The 22,408-nt window shown below is 39.2% G+C and overlaps 2 protein-coding genes and 1 pseudogene across 3 annotated transcripts; 2 read left to right on the top strand and 1 right to left on the bottom strand.

The window, feature by feature from the left end:
* Positions 1-697: 697 nt before the first annotated feature.
* Positions 698-980, bottom strand: LOC125401147 (guanine nucleotide-binding protein G(I)/G(S)/G(O) subunit gamma-11 pseudogene; annotated as a pseudogene).
* A 3,908-nt stretch (positions 981-4,888) lies between these two features.
* Positions 4,889-16,800, top strand: Snurf (SNRPN upstream open reading frame). Of its 2 annotated transcripts, XR_014999463.2 has the most exons (5): positions 4,889-5,033; positions 10,697-10,792; positions 12,207-12,359; positions 14,563-14,804; positions 16,660-16,800. XR_014999463.2 is itself a non-coding variant. In XM_048435357.3 (4 exons), exons 1-3 carry the CDS (start codon positions 5,020-5,022, stop codon positions 12,313-12,315), a joined length of 219 nt encoding a protein of 72 aa, XP_048291314.1. In that variant the 5' UTR covers positions 4,889-5,019; the 3' UTR covers positions 12,316-12,359; positions 16,660-16,800. The 2 variants fall into 2 exon arrangements, 1 of the variants encoding a protein (XP_048291314.1); XM_048435357.3 differs by lacking the exon at positions 14,563-14,804.
* Snrpn (small nuclear ribonucleoprotein polypeptide N) lies at positions 16,664-21,521 on the top strand. Its single transcript, XM_048435355.2, has 7 exons — positions 16,664-16,804; positions 17,691-17,842; positions 18,347-18,458; positions 19,288-19,440; positions 20,041-20,179; positions 21,147-21,272; positions 21,359-21,521. Exons 1-7 carry the CDS (start codon positions 16,802-16,804, stop codon positions 21,394-21,396), a joined length of 723 nt encoding a protein of 240 aa, XP_048291312.1. The 5' UTR covers positions 16,664-16,801; the 3' UTR covers positions 21,397-21,521.
* Positions 21,522-22,408: the final 887 nt, after the last annotated feature.

Raw genomic sequence — 22,408 nt, 5'->3', positions numbered from 1 at the left:
GGGAAGAAAATGTAGCCCAACGTCTTTTGGGTGTCTTTAACATTCCATGGTTCCAGGGGAAAGGTAGGCAAGACACAGTAAACTGTCTGTGATTGGCTAGCTGGACTCTCCGGCAGATGCACCTAGATGGTATGTAAGATATTTCCGCCTGACCTGCGTCATTCCCTTTTCTCCAGAAATCAGGTGAAATTCCATTGGTTCACTAACGTTTGTACCAGTTCTATGGAGCCTTAGTTTAACACAGTTCTCTATGCGGGTTCACATATTTCGGTCTTCCTTTGTAGGAGTCAGTAAATTAAAAACCCAAGCTAAAAACAGAGTAGTTGCTCTCTTGTTTGGTAGATCTGCCCTCCAAAACTGACAAGGATATAGCAGATCACCTCACTTCCAGCATCTGCTTCTTTTTAAGTTCCTTTCATTTAAAATAATCAGTTAGTCATACCATGTGCTTTGGATTACTTTATGAGAAGCCATTTTAAACCAAATCACAAAGCAAGGGGTGGCATTACAAATTTTTCATCCCCACATTTTTTTTTCCCAAGACAAACTTTATTGGAGGCAGCAAGCAGCTCACTGAAAGGGGAGGGTCATGCCTTCATCCCACAACTGCCCTCCAAAGATGGTAGTATCCTGAGGACGGGTCACAAGCAGGCACAGGTCACAGTCACACATGAACTTCCTTGAGAGTGCTTGCCACAAGTGAGAATAGAGTTTCCCCCAGAGTTAGGAAATGACACAGATGCCCTTTTCTTTGAAGGGATTCCTGTCTTCTGGGATACCCTTCACCAGAGGATTCTCTCCAGAACGTTCTTCAATATAGTTCTTTGTTTCTTCAGAACATTTTGACACCTGTTGTCTCTGCAACTTCACTCCTTTGCGAAGTTGCTCAACCTCCATCTTCAGCTTTTTCTTTTCCGGCAGATCCTTGATGTGAAAAGCAGGCATCTTTGCCCCAGAACTGGGCCCAGGAGTCACTTGTGCCAGGCAGGCACTGGAAGCTCCTCTCATCCCCCCATTTTGAAGGCAGAGGGAGACAGGTCTGTAGACCTAGTTTCTGGAAAGCCAGGGTCACACTGGGAAACCCTCTCTCAAAAAAAACCCCACAAAAACAAAACCAAAAACAAACAAAGAATACTTTTGTTGGTAGGTGTGGTGGTATACAACTTTAATCTTAGCATTTGAGAGGCAGAGCAGGCAGGGTTTTGTAAATTCAAGGCCAACATGTGAACATAAGGCCAGTCAAAGCTACCTGAAGAACTCTGTCTCAGAAACAAACAAAAGATTATCTTGAAACTCTTTAATCACTTAGGAGTAATTTATGAATTTTTCTTGATCTCTAGGACTAAATTTGCAAATTAGGAAAAGGAGTGGATACAACACAGCAAATCTCAGGGTTATTACAGGGACTGTTAATAAGGTTTCTAGATGAATACCTAGTGTTTCAGTAACAAGAGAGGCTTGTGGTTATAGGGAAATGTCAGAGTTCACATCACACAGAAGGCATGTTTCAATTCATTTTGTTGCTTCTTGTTTGCTTAGAGATGTCTTATATGTCACAAATTGGCCCCATCCTCCCTGTATAGCATCTAGGACATCTGATCCACCTCTCTATGTCTTCTAAGTGCTAGGATAATATCTGTGTCCTACTTGTCTGGTTTATGTGGTGCTGTAGATCAAACAGGGGACTTCGTATAAGCCTGGACTTCATAGTAAAACTCTTCCTATTTTTTTTTTGTAGTTTAGATGGAGATTAGCTATGCAAATGTCACTGGCCTGAACATGCTATGTAGACCAGGCTAGCCTCAAACTCACAGATGTCCGCCAGCCTCTGATAATGAAGTCCTGAAATTAAAGATATATGGTACAACTTATATATTTATATATACACTTATTTTATACATTGTATTATACATTGTATTATATATTAAATATATATCTATTTATATATACTTATTTTATTCATTGATTGATTTGCATACTTTTTGAGACAAGGTATACACCACTGGTTTTCAGCTAACTTACCATACAGACAAAATGTCCTTGAACTGATGCATGTCCCTACCTCTAAGAACTGGGATTATAGGTTTACAATTCACAAAGCTCACAATGGAGCATTGTGGCTTATGACTACCATGAACATGTTTGCTACAAATTGATAAACATTATTTTGCATGGATGGATATTTGTGTTTCAATTTGGGATGTAAGTAGGCAGAGTACTATAGAGTCCTTTTGATTATTGTTCAATTTTGATTATTATTGTTGTTATTGTCCATTCATAGTCTTCAAATCCCTATAGGCCTACATAGTCTCTCAACGTGCAGTATGCCATTGCCATCCTTCTTGGTGCTAGGATTAGAGGCATGTGCCATGCTTTTCCCCTAGCTGAACTTTAGTTGTTTTTTTTCATCTGAGAGTCCCTGTGCTCTTCAAGTTTGGCTGGTACTCATAGAAATTTACCTGCATCAGTCACCCAAGAGCTAGCTTGAAACATAGGTCTTAATGCAATTTAATGGTTAGTTTTTTCAGCATTGACAAAGTAATGGTCAAATTCCCCTTGTTTTGTGATTTTGAAGACAGCCCCACTCTGTTTTCCAATTTGAGCTGGAACAGACTATTTTGCTCAAGAACATCAACAATTCATGGTAAACATCCTGTCTCCCCTTTCTGAGATAATAGGAATGAACCACTGTTTTGAGTCTGAGGTGGCCTCATTACTTTACATTCTTTCCAGCTTGTGGTAAGTTTTCAGGTCCTGGGTCTTAGTCATACTCAGGTGCACTAAATTGCCACTCCACCCCCAAGGGACTTGTGAGTTAGCATATCTATAATGCCAGGACTGGGAATAACAGTAGGAATCTGCCTGGTCACATAGCAAGTTACAGGCCAGTGAGAGCCACATGGTGAGAGTCTATGTAAACAACAACAACAGCAAAAAAATGCATAGGGTTTTACTTTGAAGTCGAGGCTTGCAAAGTTCGCTGATTTCCAGCACCACTTAATTCCTTATTTCATTTAGCATAGTCTACATGGTGGATTCCAACCTAGGACAGAGCCTGTCTCAAAATCTTCCCCACCTGGGACAATTAAAACAATCTCCAACTAGAGATACAGAGGATTTTCTAAGCACACCTGGCTTGGATTAAGACCCTGAATTAGAAAAGCAATAACAAAATTTACCACCAACCAAGATACTATTGTCTTTTTTATTTTTCCCTAAGCAGTCTCAAATTGTGTTTTTTCATTTGCGTTTCCATGTGTTTATCTGATTGACAGTTTTTAAATCTTATTTTGTGAGAACTTCCATTTGAATGCATTCCCTCTGACAAAAACATGGATGATTTCAGTTTATTACTCTACTGAATATTCTGAAAATTAAACCCTAATCTGTTTTTTTTTTTGGCGGGGGGGGGGGTTGGCAAATGATTTTTTCCAGCCTACTTTGCTTTTTTCCTACTTTCTGAAGAGTGTCCTTTGAAACAAAATCTCTTATGTAACTCATGAAATCTTAGCTCTTATTTTTATTGATTTTGTTTTACCAGAAATGTCTACTAATCTGTGATCAGAAATGTATACTGATTTTCTTCTAAGTTATTCATATTATTTTTTAAAACAATCAATGAGTCAAACATCATGGTTTTTTTGTGCTGTTTGCAAGGTTCCTTGGGCCTTTTCTGGAATCTAAAATCTTTTTCTTTTATTTCTTTTAAAAATATAAGCCTAGAACACATTGGCTGAGTATCACAATTATATTTTAAATCGAGAGAGAATAAATTCAAAGTCCTGGATTTTTACTCCATAAACACATCTTCATGGTACATAGCATTAGTTACTTTTTCATTTTATTTTGTAAGTTGTTCCTAATATAGTCAACTTTCAAAACAATTTCATATACAGATAGTTAAAATAATAAAAGTTTTAATTAGATTAAAATTATTAAGTATTGTTTGGAAGTGCTTTGATAAATCTGAGCCTTCATTACTGGTAAGCAAATGGTTTCCATAATCACCTTTATATACTGACAATTTTGTATCACTCAACCTAGTAGGTTATTATTTACATCAGGAAGCTTTAACTTTTTTTGCTTGTATTTAAATAAATTTCTTCACCTGTTTTCAGAAGTTCAGGTTGTGGTTGAAGTGAAAACTGACTGTCATTCAAGCTGAAAATAGGAAATCAGGGATTGGAACTGCTGCCCACTGGTTCGAAAACAGGGAGAGAACATTAGCTACACATATCCATTAGAATACCTCACCAACAGTTCGGAAAGGTGGTCAACAAGAAAGTCTACAGTAATGTTAAACATTGTGTAATGTAGCTTCCTTAGTTTTCTGTGCTTGGCCTTTTCTTTCCCTAAACAATAAAATACCTGCATATTGAAGCTAACAGCCGAACAATGCTTTAATCCTAGCACTCAGGAGGCACAGGCAGTAAGATTTCTGAGTTTGACGTGAGCGCCACCTACAGACCGCGTTCTAAAACTACACAGAAAAACACAGTCTTCAAAAGCCCAAACGGGGAAAAAAAGGGCAGCGGCGGTGGGGGGGTAATTTTCTGTACAGGGTGTGTTCTGTAAATTATCATTCTAAAAACGTGTCTCAATATGTGGTATGTAATCACATCTAGTAAAAAACCTTGATGTTTTAAAATCATGTTTTATTATTCATTGATGCTTGCAACCACGACGGAACTAAAAATTATTCTTTATTTTAAACATATTTAAAAACAGGTAATTGTTGCCAATAGCCCATGTTGACAATTATTTTCTCAAAATATTCGCTCAAGTTACTATCGTAGGAATGCTCAGGGACCGGTAGCCATCTCTTCGCAGGTCATTGGGGTCAGACTTTGGAATCCCTGCACTGCGGCAAACAATGTGCGCATGTGCGGCCCATTGCCTGTGACGCGCATGCGTGGGTTCTGCGTGATAAGACGGAGCCACTGCGGCACGTCTGGCGCAGAAGAAGAGAGGTAGCTGGCGATGTCAGACGCTACCTTCTGAGGAGCCACTCGTAACGCGATGGAGCGAGGAAGGTCAGCTGGACCCGTGGCACTTTTCGTTGTGAGGCTGTTGCGTTTTTCCCAAAACATTCTAGATTTGGGAGATTTTCTTTTTGAGAATCGGAGACCAATATTTTAGACCGATTAGACGGACTCATTTGGATGGGTGTGGAGGGGGTAATGTCAGGTCTGAGCTGTAAGGCGTTACCAGTGACTGGGCTCCGGGGTGAGGGAGCCGTGCTGCGGCAGGGTTGCAGCGGTCATCCGCGGTTGTCCGCGGTTGTCCGCAATCTCTTGCCGCGGCCATGGGGGAAGGCGACTACGGTCCGCGGATGCAGCACTGGGAGAAGGAGAGCAGGATCCATGACTGCGACACAGGGCCGGGGAGGAGAGCAGGGTCCGCGATCCGCGGCCCTGGGGGAATGTGAGCACGGTGGTCTGTGATCCAAACACTTGGAGGAAGGTGGGCAGGTTCCGCAATCTGTTGCCGCGGCCCTGGGGGAAGGTGATCACGGTTCGCGGATGCGGCACTGGGGAAGGTGAGCAGCATCCATGACTGCGTCAGAGGGCGGGGGAGGGGAGCAGGGTCCGTGATCTGTTGCCGCGGCCCTGGGGGAAGGTGACCACGGTCCGCGGATGCGGCACTAGTAGAAAGTGAGCAGCGTCCATGACTAAGATACAGGGTAGGGGGGAGGGGAGCAGGGTCCGTGATCGGTCCCTTGGAGAGGGTGGGCATGGTCCGCGGATACGGCGCTAGGAGAAGGTGAGCAGGATCCCTGATTGCGACACAGTCGGGGTGGGGGCGGGGGGAGCAGGGTCTACGATCTCCTGTTGCGGCCCTAGTTAAGGTGACCACGGTCCTTGGACGAGGCAAGACGTGGGGGTGGAGGAGCCCTGTCCACGAGGTATGGTGAGCAGCCTTGGTACTGGGGAAAGATGAGCAGTGCCGGCGATTAGAGACCGCGGCACTTGGGAAAGGATGCCTAGTATTAGGATCCGCGGCACTGGGGAAAGATGAGCCGATCCATGACCGCAGCACAGTGTTGGGGGGAGGGGAGCAGGGTCCGCGATGTGCGTCACTGGGGAAAGGATGCGCTGCTTCCAGGACTGCGGCACGGGTTTGGGGGAGGGGAGCAGCAGGGTCCGCGACTGCGGCACTGGGGGGAAGATGAGCTTGTTCTGCGATCTGAGGCCGCGGCACTCACTGGTCGAAAGATGCGCAGGACCCCTGACTGCGGTACAGGGCGGGGCAACGTGAGGCGGGGGCTCCGCGGTCAGCGGCACAGGGCAGGGGGAGGGGAGCAGGGCCCGCGATCTGCGGCGCTGGGGGAAGGTGAGCACAGACTGCGGCTAGTCGGTGGTTTGCCCGGTGACCACTGCAACTGTTTCAGTGTGCAGATGGTTTTGTGGCAAGAAGATACTTGTGGCTCAGAGAAGTGATGGCGTGGTCAGGTTGTAGCTGGTCAGAGTGCTTTTTAATCAGGGTGGTTTGGAGACTGCGTGGGTGCAGGTGGTTACAGGGGCACAGGGCCATGGGAAGGACCCCAGGAGCGCAGAGGTTCTGCTAGGGTGTGGCCCTCGTGTGGGGGGGTCTGCAGGAGTGGATCTGTGGAATGATCCAGTGCTAGGGGGGAGGGGTGGGAACGGACCTTTATGGACGGCCAGACCAACGTTTCCAGGGTGGGTTTTTTTTTTAAAATTTTCTTGTCTCTGCTAATCAGTGGTATATTGTGTTTGTATTGGTTCCTTTTATAGAGTCATTCCTTGCCTGCGGAGAATGAGTGGTGAAAGCCGCAATGTTTTCTTGTTTATTTGGTCGTCACTAAACACCCCTCACTGCAGGGGTTAATGTATGAAATGTATAAAAAACTTGCTATAATTCAAGCCAGGAACAGTAGCAGCGACAAGACCATTTTTATTTTTTATTTTTATTTTTTTCTGGCATTCGGGATTGAATCTTTGCACGTCTTAGTATTATCAAGGGGGTCGTGTCCAGTGTCAAACGCCATTGTGAGCGTCCCTAAAGATGGCCGCTGCTGCAGTGGTGCTGGTGTGCGCAGGCGCGACATGGTGGGGGGGGGAGTAGACCCCTCCCCACCTTGGTGCTTGTCACCGGGCGAGCCACCTGCTTGTCAGTTCTGCAGTGTTGGAATTGCAGCCACACCCTCTTCTCAGGACTGCATGGATAGAGCCTCCCTCGCGTGTCTTCTCCCACCCTCAGTGTCTTGCAGTGGGCACAGGAAAACCAGATGCGGTAGAGATGACAAGCAACTCCGCCAGCATGGAGGCCGGGAGGGAGTAGACGGAGGGATGGCGCAGTATTGGCGTGGAGAACCTGGCAGCCATATTCCTAACCTGCTGCATTAACAGTGCTTCTTTGCCCCTCCCTGCAGTGTCGCAATGAGGGGGGGGGGGGCTGGTTTGCGCAGGTTCTTTCTCACAGGCTTGGTCCTGGGTTTTCTATTACCTTAAGGAATGGAAGGCATGTGGGGGGAGGGGAGATAATAGAGGCTAGAGGCTTGTATGACGTATTCCTTATTCCTGTGTGTTAGGAAGCGTCTTCGTTATCTGTTTCACAGTAGAATGGTTGTACATTACAGGTCAGCTCAACCTGTTGGTGATGCCTTCCCTCCTGGGTAGGATGAATTTATATTTGAATTTATTAATGATCACGTATTTTTAATACTTTTTACTGTTCTGAATGTAGTCAGATTTTTTAATTTTAAGGCAGATTCAATAATTCATAAAACAGCTTGTGGCTTTGCGTATTCTCTTTGATTTCTATTTTCCAGGTTTAAAAATTAACAGTTGCCTTAATGTGATATTTTGTCATCCATTTTTAATGATTTGGTAGTTTAATCTCTCTTAGTACATGGCTTCAGAGTTATTCCCCAGGGATAATTTTTATGGATGTATTAAGTTAATGATTTTCACGATTTTTTGAAATTGAAGTTACTCTGAAAATATGAAGGAATAATGAACCAAATACCTGCTTTGTTTATTTTATTAAACTTGTTTTTAAATTTTGAGACAGGATTGCTCTGTAATCCACATTTATTTCAGATATGGTATGTATCTCAGGCTGCCCTGGAGCTGGTGATCCACCCCCTTTTTCCAGTGAACCACAGATGTGAGTGACTGCGCTTGGATTGAAGTTTTTACATTTAAATATTTTTTCCAGGATTTTTATGTACTTGCTTTATTTTTAGATCTTGTTTTCCTTCACCACTATGAATAGATAGTATATATAGTTGTAATTTTTACAAAGGTAAATTTAGATTAACTTTGTTTTATTATTAATTTACTTTTTGTTTGTTTGTTTCTTCTGACAGTCTCTGTAACCAGGTTGCCCATGAACTTGTGATCTTCATACGTCAGGTGCCATACTTCAGGCAGTGTGAAAAATTACTTTTACAAAATTGTATGGAATATAGGTTATTAAGTTTTTGTTAGGCTTTAGGAATATACTGCTTCTACTATGTTTTGACTCAATTTTTATTTGTGTCTTCATGAACTGCCTATTTTGGCCCACCATTTTGTAAATGTTGAATCAGATACATTTGATTATGATTGGCTTCCTATGTTTCTGTCCTAAGTAGTTAGCTTCTAATTTGAAGTTTATATCCGAAATAGAATTTGCTGGTGACAGTGGACAGTGGTTTGCCATAAAAAATTAATGCTATGCACAAATTTTCCTTCACATTTAAGTTTTCCCTATACGCATGTTGGCATAATTAGTCATTTTATAAAATGCCATTTTTGATATGAATGCCTACATTTGCACTAAACCATCATTTTCAAAAATAAACTTAGATGATTTATATATAAAAGTTAGGTTTAGAAAATAGAAGTAATAAAATATTTTTGTATTGATGACTAAACTGAGCCTTTTTCATACTGAGGAACTCATAGGAAATGGTAATAAACTACAGATTTTTTTTGACACTATTCTTTGGGGTTATAATTTGATGTTATTAACTCTATCCAACAATTAGAAAATCATTCTGCTGGCACTCACCTATAGAATCAGATCAATGACGTCTTTAGCTTCAGTAAGTTTTAAGACAACTTAGGATACATGAGAGACTTTTGTCTCAGACTATTAAATTATCAAATAGATTTCTATTACAACCTCGATCAATTCTCCACTTTCCTTTGTGTAAGTGAATGTACTGTAGTGTAAATGATCATATCTGGTTTTATTTGTCCTTAGTAGACATTTAAAATGTTAGCACTTTTTGGCAGTTACTAACAACACTATGAGTGAGGATATATGTGATCCTGGGTTGGTGTTTACTCTTCCATCACTGCAGGAGAATTGCAGGTTCACTAGTCTGATGTCACTGGGCCTTTATTAATTATTCAAGACTTAGTACAGCTTTGCATTTTTATAAATTTCCCTGCATCATGCATGCTGTCATTATCAAGTGATATCTCACAGTATGTAAGATTTTATTTCTCTTATTAATGACATAACATGTATTTCATGCTGATTGGCCAACTAAATATGTTATTAGGAAACCCATTGAAAAGGCAGCTTTTTATAATTTTTTAATGTATGTAATTAAAAGATGTAAGAACTATTTTGCTTTGAGGTATGCCTGCCACCTGGAATGCCATGAATATTTATTCATCATTCCTGAAAGGTCCAGCTCCACTATTTTCTAATTATGTTTTGTTTTGCCCTAAAAATTGGATTTCAATCAATTATGTAATTTACCAAGTTTTTTCTTTTGGGTGCTATACCACTCTGCAGTCCATGTTATTAATACCTGTAGGAATTTGGCCTTAGTATCAGGTATGTTTCATCATACTATGCAACCTTAATTAAAATTCAGTTTATTTGATTTGTTTATAATTTTATCATGGTGGAAATCTTAACATGTTTTTTTAATTTTTTATTTGGATGTTTTGGCATTTCCAGTTCTAAACATCAAAATAACTGAATTATTGTTAAAATGCTTAATCTAAAAATTTCGCTACTTTTAAATATAGATAGGATTCAGAAAATTGGAATTCCGATTCATTTCTTGAGAATCATTCTTGACTTGTCAAAAGCCTTTCCATTTGTCTCTTGGTTTCATATGTCTAATTTCTGTCTTAGGAACATTTCCCATAGTTCCTAAGATGGCCACCCTGTTCATGCGGGTTGACTGCACGGCCATTTTGTGAAGTGCTCCCAGCTAGTTGATAGAATTTTGCTTAAGCAAACCTCCTATTTATAAATTCCAAGACAGCTACCTTTACATGGTGGTTAATGTGTGTCTGTCACAGGGAGGGCAGCACACATGCTATGACACATATGTAGAAGTCCACGTGATCTTATGGCGTAGGTTCTCTTCTACCTTTTCAAGGACCAGGGATCAATCATTGATTGTCATGTTTGTATTAGTGGCTGGCAATTAAGCTTTATATAATGAGCCATTTTTATCGATGCTGTATTATTTTATTAATGGAAGGTTTCATGTAGCTTAGACTGTAGGTAGCTGAGTTTGGTCCCCCTGTCTTACCTCCTTAGGGCTGAGATTTCAGGCTTGTGCTCCCACCCCTGATGATCCTCTGATGGGAATTGAAGGCGGGGCTTTCCGCTTCCTAGGCAAGAAATCTATGAACCGGTCTTAATCATAAATCATCAATTTAAATAAAATTGTTTCATAAACTAATACATTTATTAAATTGTTCTTTTTCTGTTTCAGGGATCGCTTACACCTGAGAAGAACTACTGAACAGCACGTGCCAGAGGTGGAAGTCCAGGTCAAGCGTAGACGGACCGCCTCACTGAGCAATCAAGAGTATGTAAAGTCTGGGTTATGAACCAAATCACAAAAGCAGCGTACAAGAAGAGATTACAGTGACGTAATGGAATACCCAATGCAGAAGCTGTAACAAAAATATTGAGGAAACTTTAATTGTATTCTAACTTAAGTCAACATTATCATTTATTTAATTCATTCTTTTTGCACAGGTTCTGTCTGTGCAGCCCTGGCTGGCTTGAACTTGCAGAGAGTCCGTCTCTGGCACAGGAGTGCTAGAATTAAAAACATGTGCCACGACACATGGCTCTTTAACTGCTTTTCCTCATAATTTGACTTTCCCCCTGACATTTCAATTTTAAAAGTGTCGCTTCCTTTTTTCCCTTTTTTTTTTTTTTTGGCCGAGCAGGAATTAAACTTAGAGCTTCATAAATTCTATGCAAGTGCTTTTTATTTCCTCACATGTGAGTTTTACCTTTAGAATTTTATTCACTTTATAAATACCTGTTATTCACAAAGCAATGATTTTAGTAACTTATTTTTTATTTTATGTTCAAGAAAGGAGTAATTTTAGTAACCAGCCTGTCTTGAACACACAGATCTGCCTTCCTCTGCTCCCACCACTGCCTGGCTCATTTTCTGTTCATATAAATGCTTTTTTCTGCATTGATGAGACATTACTTTATACAAACTTTATTGTTTTTGTTTTTAGACAGTCTATGCTGCCCTTGACATCATCACAAAGCAAAGTATGATCTTATGATCACATACTCAGAGAATGGCTCAATATTTTAAATGTATATTCACATATCACATGTATAAATATTGATTTATTTTTTAGAATGTCTGTTATTGACTTCTTTACCTATTTATATATCTATTTGGCTTGCTGTTCTTTATTGATTAATTGATTAAAAGATTGATTTATCAATCTATTTCTTTATTGGCTTCCTGGGCTATTGGTTGATTTGACTAGCTTCTTGATCTATTTCTTGGCTTGCTGGTCTATGCACACATTCTTTTATTCTTAATCTGTTGATTGAGTTGCTGACCTACTTATCCATTTATTCATTATTCATAATTTATATATTCATGACTTTCTGATATATTGATTGATTTAACTGATTAACTGAGTATTTGACTCCTTGATTTATTGGCTTGCTGGTCTATCTGTCTCTCTATCGCCATCTTTAACTATTTGATGGATCCGTTTAATTATTAGCTTGCTAATCAATTGGTTTGCTTGCTTGATTGTTTGGCTTCAAGTTCCCTTTTTGGTTCATATACTACCTAACTACAATGTTATAAATGGCTATCTTAAAATATGTTAGCATTTTTCTGGTGACCTTTTATAAAACTAGACTCTTATAGAATAAAAGTGTCTCTTTTCATTCTTACTGCTATTTACATAGATGAATGTCTTTGATGTAAAACTATTGTGCTCTTGCCCCAGGTGCCACCTGTACCCACGCCGCGCTCAGCAGCAGCAGCAGGTTCCTGTGGTGGACTTCCAGGCAGAACTGAGGCAGGCCTTCTTAGCTGAGACACCAAGAGGTGGTTAAAGCAGTACCAAGACATCAAGAAGGTGGAAGTCAAGGAAAAACAGGTTAGAGTTCCAAAGGAAAAGCAAACAATAGGGTATCTAGAGTTTAATTGATGCAGTTACCTTTTTTTAAGAGCTCTATATACATAATGACCTTTTTTTAAAAAAGACTTTATATACACCAGGACTAGACACACAGCAATTTTATACAATGAGCATTTATTTATTATTTTTTATGTTTTTCTTTTGAGACAGAGTTTCACTGTATAACAATCCAAGTTGGCCTCAAACTCATTTGTAGGCCAGCTGGCCAAAAATTCACTGAGGTCCACCTGCCTGGGACCTCCCAAGTGCTAGGAATAAAGACTCTGCCACCACCATCTGATTCTAAAGTACCATGTATATAGAGTCCAGAGCAGGGCCTCAGGTCTCCTCAACACTAGACTTGTAAATAAGTGTCAGACTTTGATGTCTAAAATTAAACTCAGGTCCTGTGTAGGGCATGCTCATGTTCTTTTTTAAAAAGATATATTCATTTATTATGTGTATGGTGTTCTAGCTTCATGTATCACCAGAACTCCTTACAGGTGTTTGTGAGCCACCAAATGGTTACTGGGAAAGTTGAACTCAGGACCTGGATGAGCAGCCAGTGCTCTGAACAGCTGAACCATAGCTCCAGCTCAAGCTAGTATTCTTTTAAAAGAATTATTTATTTATTATGTATATGACATTCTTCCTCTATGTATGCCTGCACGTCAGAGGAGGGCGCTAGATAGCATTACAGATGGTTGTGAGCCACCATGTGGTTGCTGGGGAATTGAATCAGGACCTCTGGAAGAGCAGCCAGTGCTCTTAACCACTGAGCCATATCTCCAGCCCCCTCAAGCTAGTAGTATTACCTGCTGAGACGTATTTATGCCCCAAATTAATTTGTAAGAACATTTCCACATGATTATATTTATATTTAGCCTATTTCATTTCATGTGTTCCATCTGCCCTTTGAAATCATGGATTCACTCTGGCAAGAAAGCCTTACGACCTAAATATTGAAATTATATGCTATGAATACTATAATTATTTCAGGTTTTATTTATTTATTGAGACAGAATCTCACTATGCACCCTTGATAGAACTCACTCTGAAACAGGATGGGTTGAACGATTAAAACATTCTGGGACTGAAAGTGTGGGCCTTAACACTTGTGTTTTAGTTCTAGGTTTTACAACTTTATGTTTATGGTGTTTTGCATGCATTTATGTCTATGTATCATGTGTGGAAAAAAGAGAGTATCAGATCTGGAAATGGAGTTAACATGTGGTTGTGAGCTGCCATGTAGGTGCTGGAAATTGAAGCTGATCTTCTGGAAGACCAGCCACTGTTCTTAACTACTGAGTAATCTCTATTCTTGATTTATTTGTAGACAGGTTCTAATTGATTTGTCAGGACACCTGTGTAGAACAGGTTGTCCTCAGACTCAAAGACCTATATCATCTGTCTGCCTCACGGGCTGTGCCACTTTACCCCACATTCTTCGTGATCTTCATATATGTGCACAGTTCATTTAAACCATATCCAGCTCCAACTCTTAACTTCTCTTGAACCTTCTATCTAGTGCTCCTTTTAAATTGCTTTTCCATTTTTTTTTTGAATTTTTAAGTTAAGTCCCTAACTGCGTTCACCTAGTGCTAGCCAGGGAGATTTGGGCTGTGAGCTGTATCACTGAAGTACTGACATCTTTACCATTTTTTGTCGGCATGTAAGAAAAGTATGAGTCTCGTGAGCCCACCCCATCAATGTTGGACTGTTGATTGGCTCAGTCTTGTACATGCATCTGTATATACTTACTATAAGAGTTCATAAGTGCAGCAACCCTGCAATGCAAAGAAGACACGATTTCCCAGAAGTCCTCTGAGGACTTTATCCCTTCTGTGATGGCTTCTCAGACAGGGTGGTGGTGGGGTGTGATAAGACTTAGGACTGAGCACCCTACTGTCATTTATTTTGAGCACTTTGAACAATTACAAGCCTATTGGCCACTATCGTCTGTAAAGAAGTTTCTCTGATAAAAGGTGAGAAATGAATACTCTATTTGTATGAGATGAAATATTTAGTGGGACTTTGATACTATGTCAAAAATAGAAGTTGTAGCTTCCCCAATAGCCCATCTGTTCTCCTCAGCTGTGGGGTTCTTGGCATGCCCTCCCTGTGAAGTGAGTATGAATTTCAATTATTTATTACTGAAAATAAACATTGTGTGTGTTTTCAGGAAACTGCAGAGGCTGGAGAGGGCATCAGAATCCCCTGGATCTGGAGATGGAGAAAGATACTGATAAGTTGTCATGTGGATTATGAGAACTGAACTTGGGTCCTCTGCAAAATCATAGCAGGAAGCTCTCAGCCCACTGGGCCATCTCTCCACGCTGTTTTCAGTTTTTAAAATGTAGTCAATTTAGCTGGGCATGGTGTTGCATGCCTTTAAACTACTCAGCACTTGGATGACTTACATAGGTGAATCTCTGAGTTCCATGTTGACCAGATATACATTATGAATTCCTTTAGATTGTCTCAGAAGTCTAGAAAATGAATTATTCAATTTTTAAAATTCTACATTTAATTTAGAATGTCATTCATTTATACTAGCATAACATCTATACGAACATAACATTCATGCCACCGTTGTATTACCCATCTGATTGTTATTGTAGAGCACAGGATTCACAAATGGGTAACACTGACTTCACCAGCTTCCTGTACAGTACCTTCTGATATTGAAAACTAGCCAGAAGTTAGGAAGCTTCTGACTTGGTTCCAGTTTGTAAATAAAAACTCTGGTATCTTCAACAATCAGACTTGTCACCAAGTTCTGGTGGGAAACATATTGCAATGGGCTATATTATTTATGGGGAATCTGCCACCAGACTGCACTAACTCAAAGAGGGGACGTATTTATTTCACACTTGACAATTTGATGCAGTGTGGCTTCTGTGAGTAACATCATCCCCATGTAACTACAATTACATGATTTTTTTTTAAAGACAAATTTTCTCTGTAGCTTTGGGGCCTGTTCTGGAACTCACTCAGGCTGGCCTCAAACTTTAAACTGCCTCCTGAATGCTGGGATTAAAGGCATGAGCTACCACTGCACAAAAAATACATATTTTTAGAAAGTGAAGTTTTTAGAATATTTTTAGTGTGAGTGATATTTCTCATCCCTCCAGGATGCTATGTCACTTTTCTGTTCTAGTTCCTCAGGATGGCATGAAGATTAAAAGTTCAAGGGATAATCTCACTTGAGCAGTGGATAGGCTGAGACAATAAGATGAATGCAGATTCAGGATGGGCTTACACTTTGTGAAACCTATTCTCTGTTTCTACTCTCATGGTTAAACTCCGCAGATTCTCATTTAAACTTCTAGTTAAAACTGGGCAGAGTGGCCTTGGGATCCTAGAAGACAGAAAAGGCTAAGGAAAGGAATTAAAATTCCAGGCTAGGAGGAAATACTATCAAATTTTATGCTTTATCTTGCAAGCTGTATTCCAAGCTTGTAATTGTATTTTACATTTACTTTTTGAACTGTTTGCCATCTAGCTATTGAACTTCTGCTTCATCATTCTGAATATACTGATTGCAACCATATGCCCGAGGTTGCTGATTATTGTCATACTTGTCTCCTAAAATTGTAAAGGGAGCCTATAATTTTAGACATGTTAAATGAAAATATAATTTTGAACTAAGAAATAAATAGGACACTGATTAAATTTAGGGATGAAAAAGTGTAGGTGTTTCTGAAATATGTATAGTGTTGAGAAATATTTTAAAAATGTGCTTTCCTTCCAAAACAGAAGACCTGGTTTTCTAAGCAATTATATAAAAACCCTAGTAACAGTGATTCGAGAGATGTCTCATTGGTTTCTGCAGAAGACCTGGGTTTTGTTTCCAGTACCCACATGGAGGCTCAAGTAACTGTAGCTTCAGTTCCTAGGACTTTGATGCCATTTTCTGACTTTGAGCACCAGGCACATTTTTAATTTTTTTTAAATTCTGGGATGCATAGAATATTTCTGTAAATCACTGCTTAGAAGCCAGAGACTCAATGTATGTCTTGAGCGTAATTAAGTTACGGGTTTACATGTTAGCTAGAAGTTAGTCAGCGTTGATATCTGGCCACTAAAATAAATCTACTGACATATACAACCAGGAACGCTTAGCAATATTGGTAGCCAATTGTTTTCATTTCATAGATCCTGTAGGTTAAACGAGTATTAAGATGAAAGATAAATTAGTTCTTTGTTAGATATGAAGCAATACTATTTCTAAACCATAGTAGAGTGAAGTACAGTTGTAATTTTCTTCCCTCTGCAGGACCGGTCCACGATCTTTAAAGCACCAGTCAAGCATACATTGTATCTAAGCAAACCTGCATCACACCTTTATTTATAGCCCTCCCCAAAGTGTTAAAGCTATTGAAATTTTACTATTGAAGCATCTATTGTGAACAGCAATCATGGTGAGTTGTACATTACAGATTTGGATAGCTGCTGTAGTAACCACAATTATTCATTGTATAATTTTTGAGGCTGTAAAATTTAGAAATAGGGATTCATTTATAGAGATGTTCATTCCTGTTAATACTCTTCAAAACCTTTGGAGAGAATACTGAGGGGTGGCTTATCAATTCTTTTTTAATTAATCTTTTTATCATTTAGATTTTAGTGAGTATAACCTTAAGGAACCACCTTACAGACTAAGGACTCATAGATCCAATTGCAGAGCATACAGACTCCTTGGAAATTGCTGGTGTCTGTTAATATCAAAAAGAGGTAGATGAGGGATTGTGAACCTGAAGGTGTCAGACACAGATTAGCAAAGACCTGAAACCAGAGCATTTGGGTGGTAGATAGGAAGAATAAGAGCTCAGGATAATCACCATTGTCGCATGTTCAGTGCTTAAAAAAATACCAAAAGATTTTAACAATAGTGATACTGATGTGTTGGATCTGGAAGCCCTTTGGAGAACTAATGGGTGATCATGATTTCATGTAGTTGGGGTTATTAGAACTTTTACTGAGATAGTTTTTTTTAAGTTTACAAAAAATAGTTTATAGGGACAGGTGCTCTATTTGAAGTTATGGTCATTTGATGGAAAGAATGCATAAAAATAGTGCTGACAACTCAAAGGAGAACTAAGTCAGGGATTTCTATTTTAAAAATAAGATTCATAACTATTAGATGGTATGGGTCCTACTTAGGATTCAGAGAAGTACAGAGCTATGTAAAGTTTTCTTAATCTACTTGATCAGTATTTAGAAAATAGAGAAGAAATAAAGGGAGACTTTGTAAAAAGGAAACGGAAAGACATGAACTTTCCATTGATGTTCCTTTACTGATTGCAGACTGTGGGTAAGAGTAGCAAGATGCTGCAGCACATTGACTATAGAATGAGATGTATCCTGCAAGATGGAAGAATCTTCATTGGCACCTTTAAGGCTTTTGACAAGCATATGAATCTGATTCTCTGTGATTGTGATGAGTTCAGGAAGATCAAGTAAGGCTTGTTTGGGTCATGGATTGAGAGGCGGGTGCTGTAATAAGATTGGATAGGAGGACTGAATTAATTAGATAAAGAAGCTGGGGGTGGCCATGCGGTTGTTACCGAATCTTTCAGATTTGGATCAGATCCTTATATTGAATTCATGTCATTGCATACAAATAATGTTGGCAAAAATACCACTTATTTTGTCAAATCTGATGCCAATAGTATTTGGTTATAATCTTAATGCACTTAATAGGGCTTCACTTTCACTTACATTAAAGGCTTTGTCCTATCATTTGCATCTATATTTTGCAGCAGAACATCATTTTGGATATCTGTATATCAAGGGAGCAGACATGAAAATTATGCAAGTTAATAAAGCCTACAGAGTAATTAGGCAATTAAATTGCAGTTTACATAAGAGGCATACCAAAAAGATTTTTGTCTAATTGTTTCCTTTGATAAGTAAGGATCACAAATTTATTTTAATGATGTTTATTTACTTCTGATTTATAGGCCAAAGAATGCAAAACAGCCGGAGCGTGAAGAAAAGCGGGTTTTGGGTCTGGTCTTGCTACGTGGAGAGAACTTGGTCTCAATGACTGTGGAGGGTCCACCTCCAAAAGATGTAAGGATGATGTAGGGCAAGATTTCCATGTTTCTGATCTTAGATTTTTTTTTACTTCATACATGAATTATGCAAGCTCATGGTACTTTGACTTAATATCTTAGCAGGGTATATGGAGAAATACTATACATGTAATCAAATTACACATGTAATCAAAATGTGGTTGTACTTAGTACAACAGTTCAGATGTATACTTTAGGAAGAATATTTATGATTTCACAAACATTCTGGGTACTCCCTAAGTTATGATAAGCATGACTTTATTAAAATTAAAATGTAGTTTTAGTTATGTTATCCTGCAGTTACATAGAAAATAACATTTTCACAGTGCTTTTGGGGAGGCTGCAGTCAATGGTTAGCAAACACACAGTATAGTGGTCCAATCACTTGACAAACTGGAGACCCTCTCACATGTGAAAAAATTCACAACAGAAATTTAACTTTAGACTTGGACCTGTGTACTTTAATTCCTCTTTCTAGTGTATTAAGAGGACATGCATTTCAATTTACCCAAACAATGCTAATATTCTGTCAGCAACATGCTACTTCTATTACAAGGTAGAGTGAATGCAAGAGTTACCAAATCAGAAGATAGAAGTTATTTTTTTTATTGGGAAGGAAGTGGTCAAGGAATTACCAGTTCTCAGTTTGAAAGTATATATCCCAAATCTAGAGGGCACTCAGAAGTATTTATTACCATCACATTTGTTTGCATATGGAGCTAATGCGAGCTAATTAGATTGTAACATGATTGAGAACTACTTCCTTTGGTAAAAATCACTTGTATTTGAACAAAACGGATAAGTTAAGCTAAACATTTTTGTTTCAGACTGGTATTGCTCGGGTGCCACTTGCTGGCGCTGCAGGTGGCCCTGGGGTAGGGAGGGCAGCTGGCAGAGGAGTACCAGCTGGTGTACCTATTCCTCAAGCTCCTGCTGGATTAGCAGGCCCTGTCCGAGGAGTTGGAGGTCCATCCCAGCAGGTAGGACCAGAACAAGGTTTGCTATTAATGATAGAATATGACTAGAGCATAGACGGAGAAGATGTGGAACCCGAAAGCTATATCTATACGATTTAAATTTTATATGTTCTAGAAAGACCTGATACTCAAATATATTAAGGAGCAGACTAATACTTGATAACTAAGACACTTTGAATTGATATGAGTAATGAAATATCCATCTGTAAATGCCAGGTCAAGAAAAATCAAAAGATTATAAAACAGCAATATGTCAAGATTTAAAAACATGAGGGTGAAAGTAGATGTCTGAATTCTGGAGGGAGTTCAGGATTATAGTCAAGACTACATAGAAAGACTCTGTCTCCAAAGTAACAACAAAAGAAACCTCCCCAAATGTACACCCATAAAACAAAACAAACTAGAGCCTGGAACTGCAGCTCAGCAGGAATATGCATAGCATATAAGAACTTCTGGATTTATTCCTCATCAAATTAAAAAGAATAATATAAGTAACAAGATACAGCAATTATATCTGTAATAGGACTTATTCACTATTTCTTTCTATGTATTGTAAAGCAATTGCATCCCTCATCTCTTTGTATTTTTGGCGTAACTTTTCAGGTCATGACTCCACAGGGAAGAGGCACTGTAGCAGCTGCTGCAGTTGCTGCCACTGCCAGCATTGCTGGAGCTCCAACCCAGTACCCGCCAGGACGTGGAACTCCACCTCCACCTGTAGGCAGAGCAACCCCACCACCAGGTAAGGCCTTTACAACAAATTTGGATTTCCTCCAGAGTCTATCATTTTGAGGAAATAACATCTCCACGTACTGTGATTGATCTAAGACATTTCTTTTTTGCCTTGCTAAAAATTTAGGAACTATTCTACTAGTTTTATTGTTGTACACTTTTATTGAATATAGCTTTTCTAATGCAACGTATTCTGCTAGTTTCTACCCCCAGCACCTCCGTACTTCCCCACCTACCCAAATTGACAATATTTCTTCTGACTAGAATACGAGCAGACATCTCAAGTAGTTTAGAATAAAGTAAGGAAAATTAAAACAAACCCAATTAGGACTGAAAATCAAACAAATATAAACAAATAGCTAAAGGAAAAGTACAAGAAGCAAACCCTTAAGAACAAAGACAGAAACCATAATTTATAAGCAAGCATTCTATGAAGTTAGAAATTTGTGATGTTCAGACAAAGCTTCTTGAAGCAAACCCTCAATTCTATTAATCAGTTCAGTGTGGGCATCTATTATTGGGCATGGCACCTGTTTTAAGTGGTTGGTACATCTATTGAGCCTCTTAAATTTTTTCCTGTGTAAGTGGTTTTCAATGGGGAATAACTCCTGGGGTGGTATGGGAACGTGTGTCTATGACTCTCAGTGCTAGGATGCCCACATGCCTTAGACCTGTACAGGTTCTGGATTCTACTACTGTTGTCTCTGTAGGGCCTTGTTTGATCTTTGCGACTATTTACCAGTGTATCTTTCTGTCAGGCCGTTTTAGATCACAGGGTTTGAAGCTATATTGTCATTGGTAGTTCGTAAATGAAAGACTAGATTCTTTGGAATTAGGATGACACTCTGTATTACAGGATAAGGAACTTAATTTCTCATGCACACACTTGACTCATTTCTGGAACCACTATTTTGTGCTACACCATAAGAGCTTTATTTAATGAGCTGACCTAAGGAGGGTTTATTTATTTTTTTCAGGAATCATGGCTCCTCCACCTGGTATGAGACCACCCATGGGCCCACCGATTGGCCTTCCCCCTGCTCGAGGGACACCTATAGGCATGCCCCCTCCAGGAATGAGACCCCCTCCACCAGGAATTAGAGGTCAGGGCCTGTGAATAACATCAGATCCTCTAATATTTATATGCTCTTGATAACTTCAATAGAATTTTATTATTTTTCCTTTCTAGGCCCACCTCCCCCAGGAATGCGTCCACCAAGACCCTAAGATGGTTGATAAATATCAGCCTTTATTTTTCCCTGCATTGCATCTTGTGAAATTGTGTAGCATGCAAGCTTTTTGACCCCTCTTACTGCATTAATTATAGCTAATAAATACATAGAGCAATTGAATTGAGGGCTTCTTTTGTCTGATTTTGTTAAAGTCAGAGTGAAACTAATGTTTTATTGTGAAAGAGGTAAAAGCAGGCGTGTAGTTTATTTACACAAGCTAGTATCTTTGGATAAAATGGTTGTAATGTTATTTACTGATTCCTGACACTTCCTGCATTAACATGCTGCTTAATCTTAAAGTAAGATTGTGATTTGCTAAAATTAACATGGCACTGTGGTCACTTTAATATGTCATAATTAAAGGTATGTGGAGATACTTAATCAGATATAATTAAATTAACTTAAAGAAATTTTGGCAGTGGTATGTCTTTTATGATCATTAGTTAAAACATTTGGAATCCAAGTTAATGCTTTTGAAAAAGGGGTTGCTTCAGTTGATTAGGGTTTACAGTTGTTGGTATCAGTGTCTTATGGAAGACCTGATCTGGGAATTAAATCTATTATGGTAAGCTTCAGTCTACTGATCGTAAATAAGTGTTAGAGCCTGGACATCGGGATACAGGTTCGGCATGCTTGATATGGCACACTGAAATTCATATTAAGTTTGTGTCATCACTAATAGTGTGCTGTTGACTACAAGCATTGAGGGAACACATGATGTCTTTGAGTTGTAAGTAAAGGAATTTTTTTATGGATAAATTTAATTTTAATTAGCCAACAAAGAAAAAAGGCTGTTTTACCATGGGAAGTGGTTTGTAATGGTGAGTGAATTACCTATTTTTTAATTAAAAATAATACATGGTGATTTTATTTCCATCTTTTCCACCTCACCTTCACTCTTTTCTTCTCTTAGACTCCAAACATGCCTAATTTCTTGACATTCTGTAATCTCTCTCTCTCACACACACACAGAAGAAGAAATTCCATATCCCATGTACTGGGTCCAT

The sequence above is a fragment of the Myodes glareolus genome, chromosome 24, assembly GCF_982192425.1.
Source record: "Myodes glareolus chromosome 24, mMyoGla1.1, whole genome shotgun sequence".
Taxonomy (NCBI): domain Eukaryota; kingdom Metazoa; phylum Chordata; class Mammalia; order Rodentia; family Cricetidae; genus Myodes; species Myodes glareolus.
The sequence above is the reverse complement of the archived record's forward strand: the minus strand, read 5'-3'. Positions and strand labels throughout refer to the sequence as shown.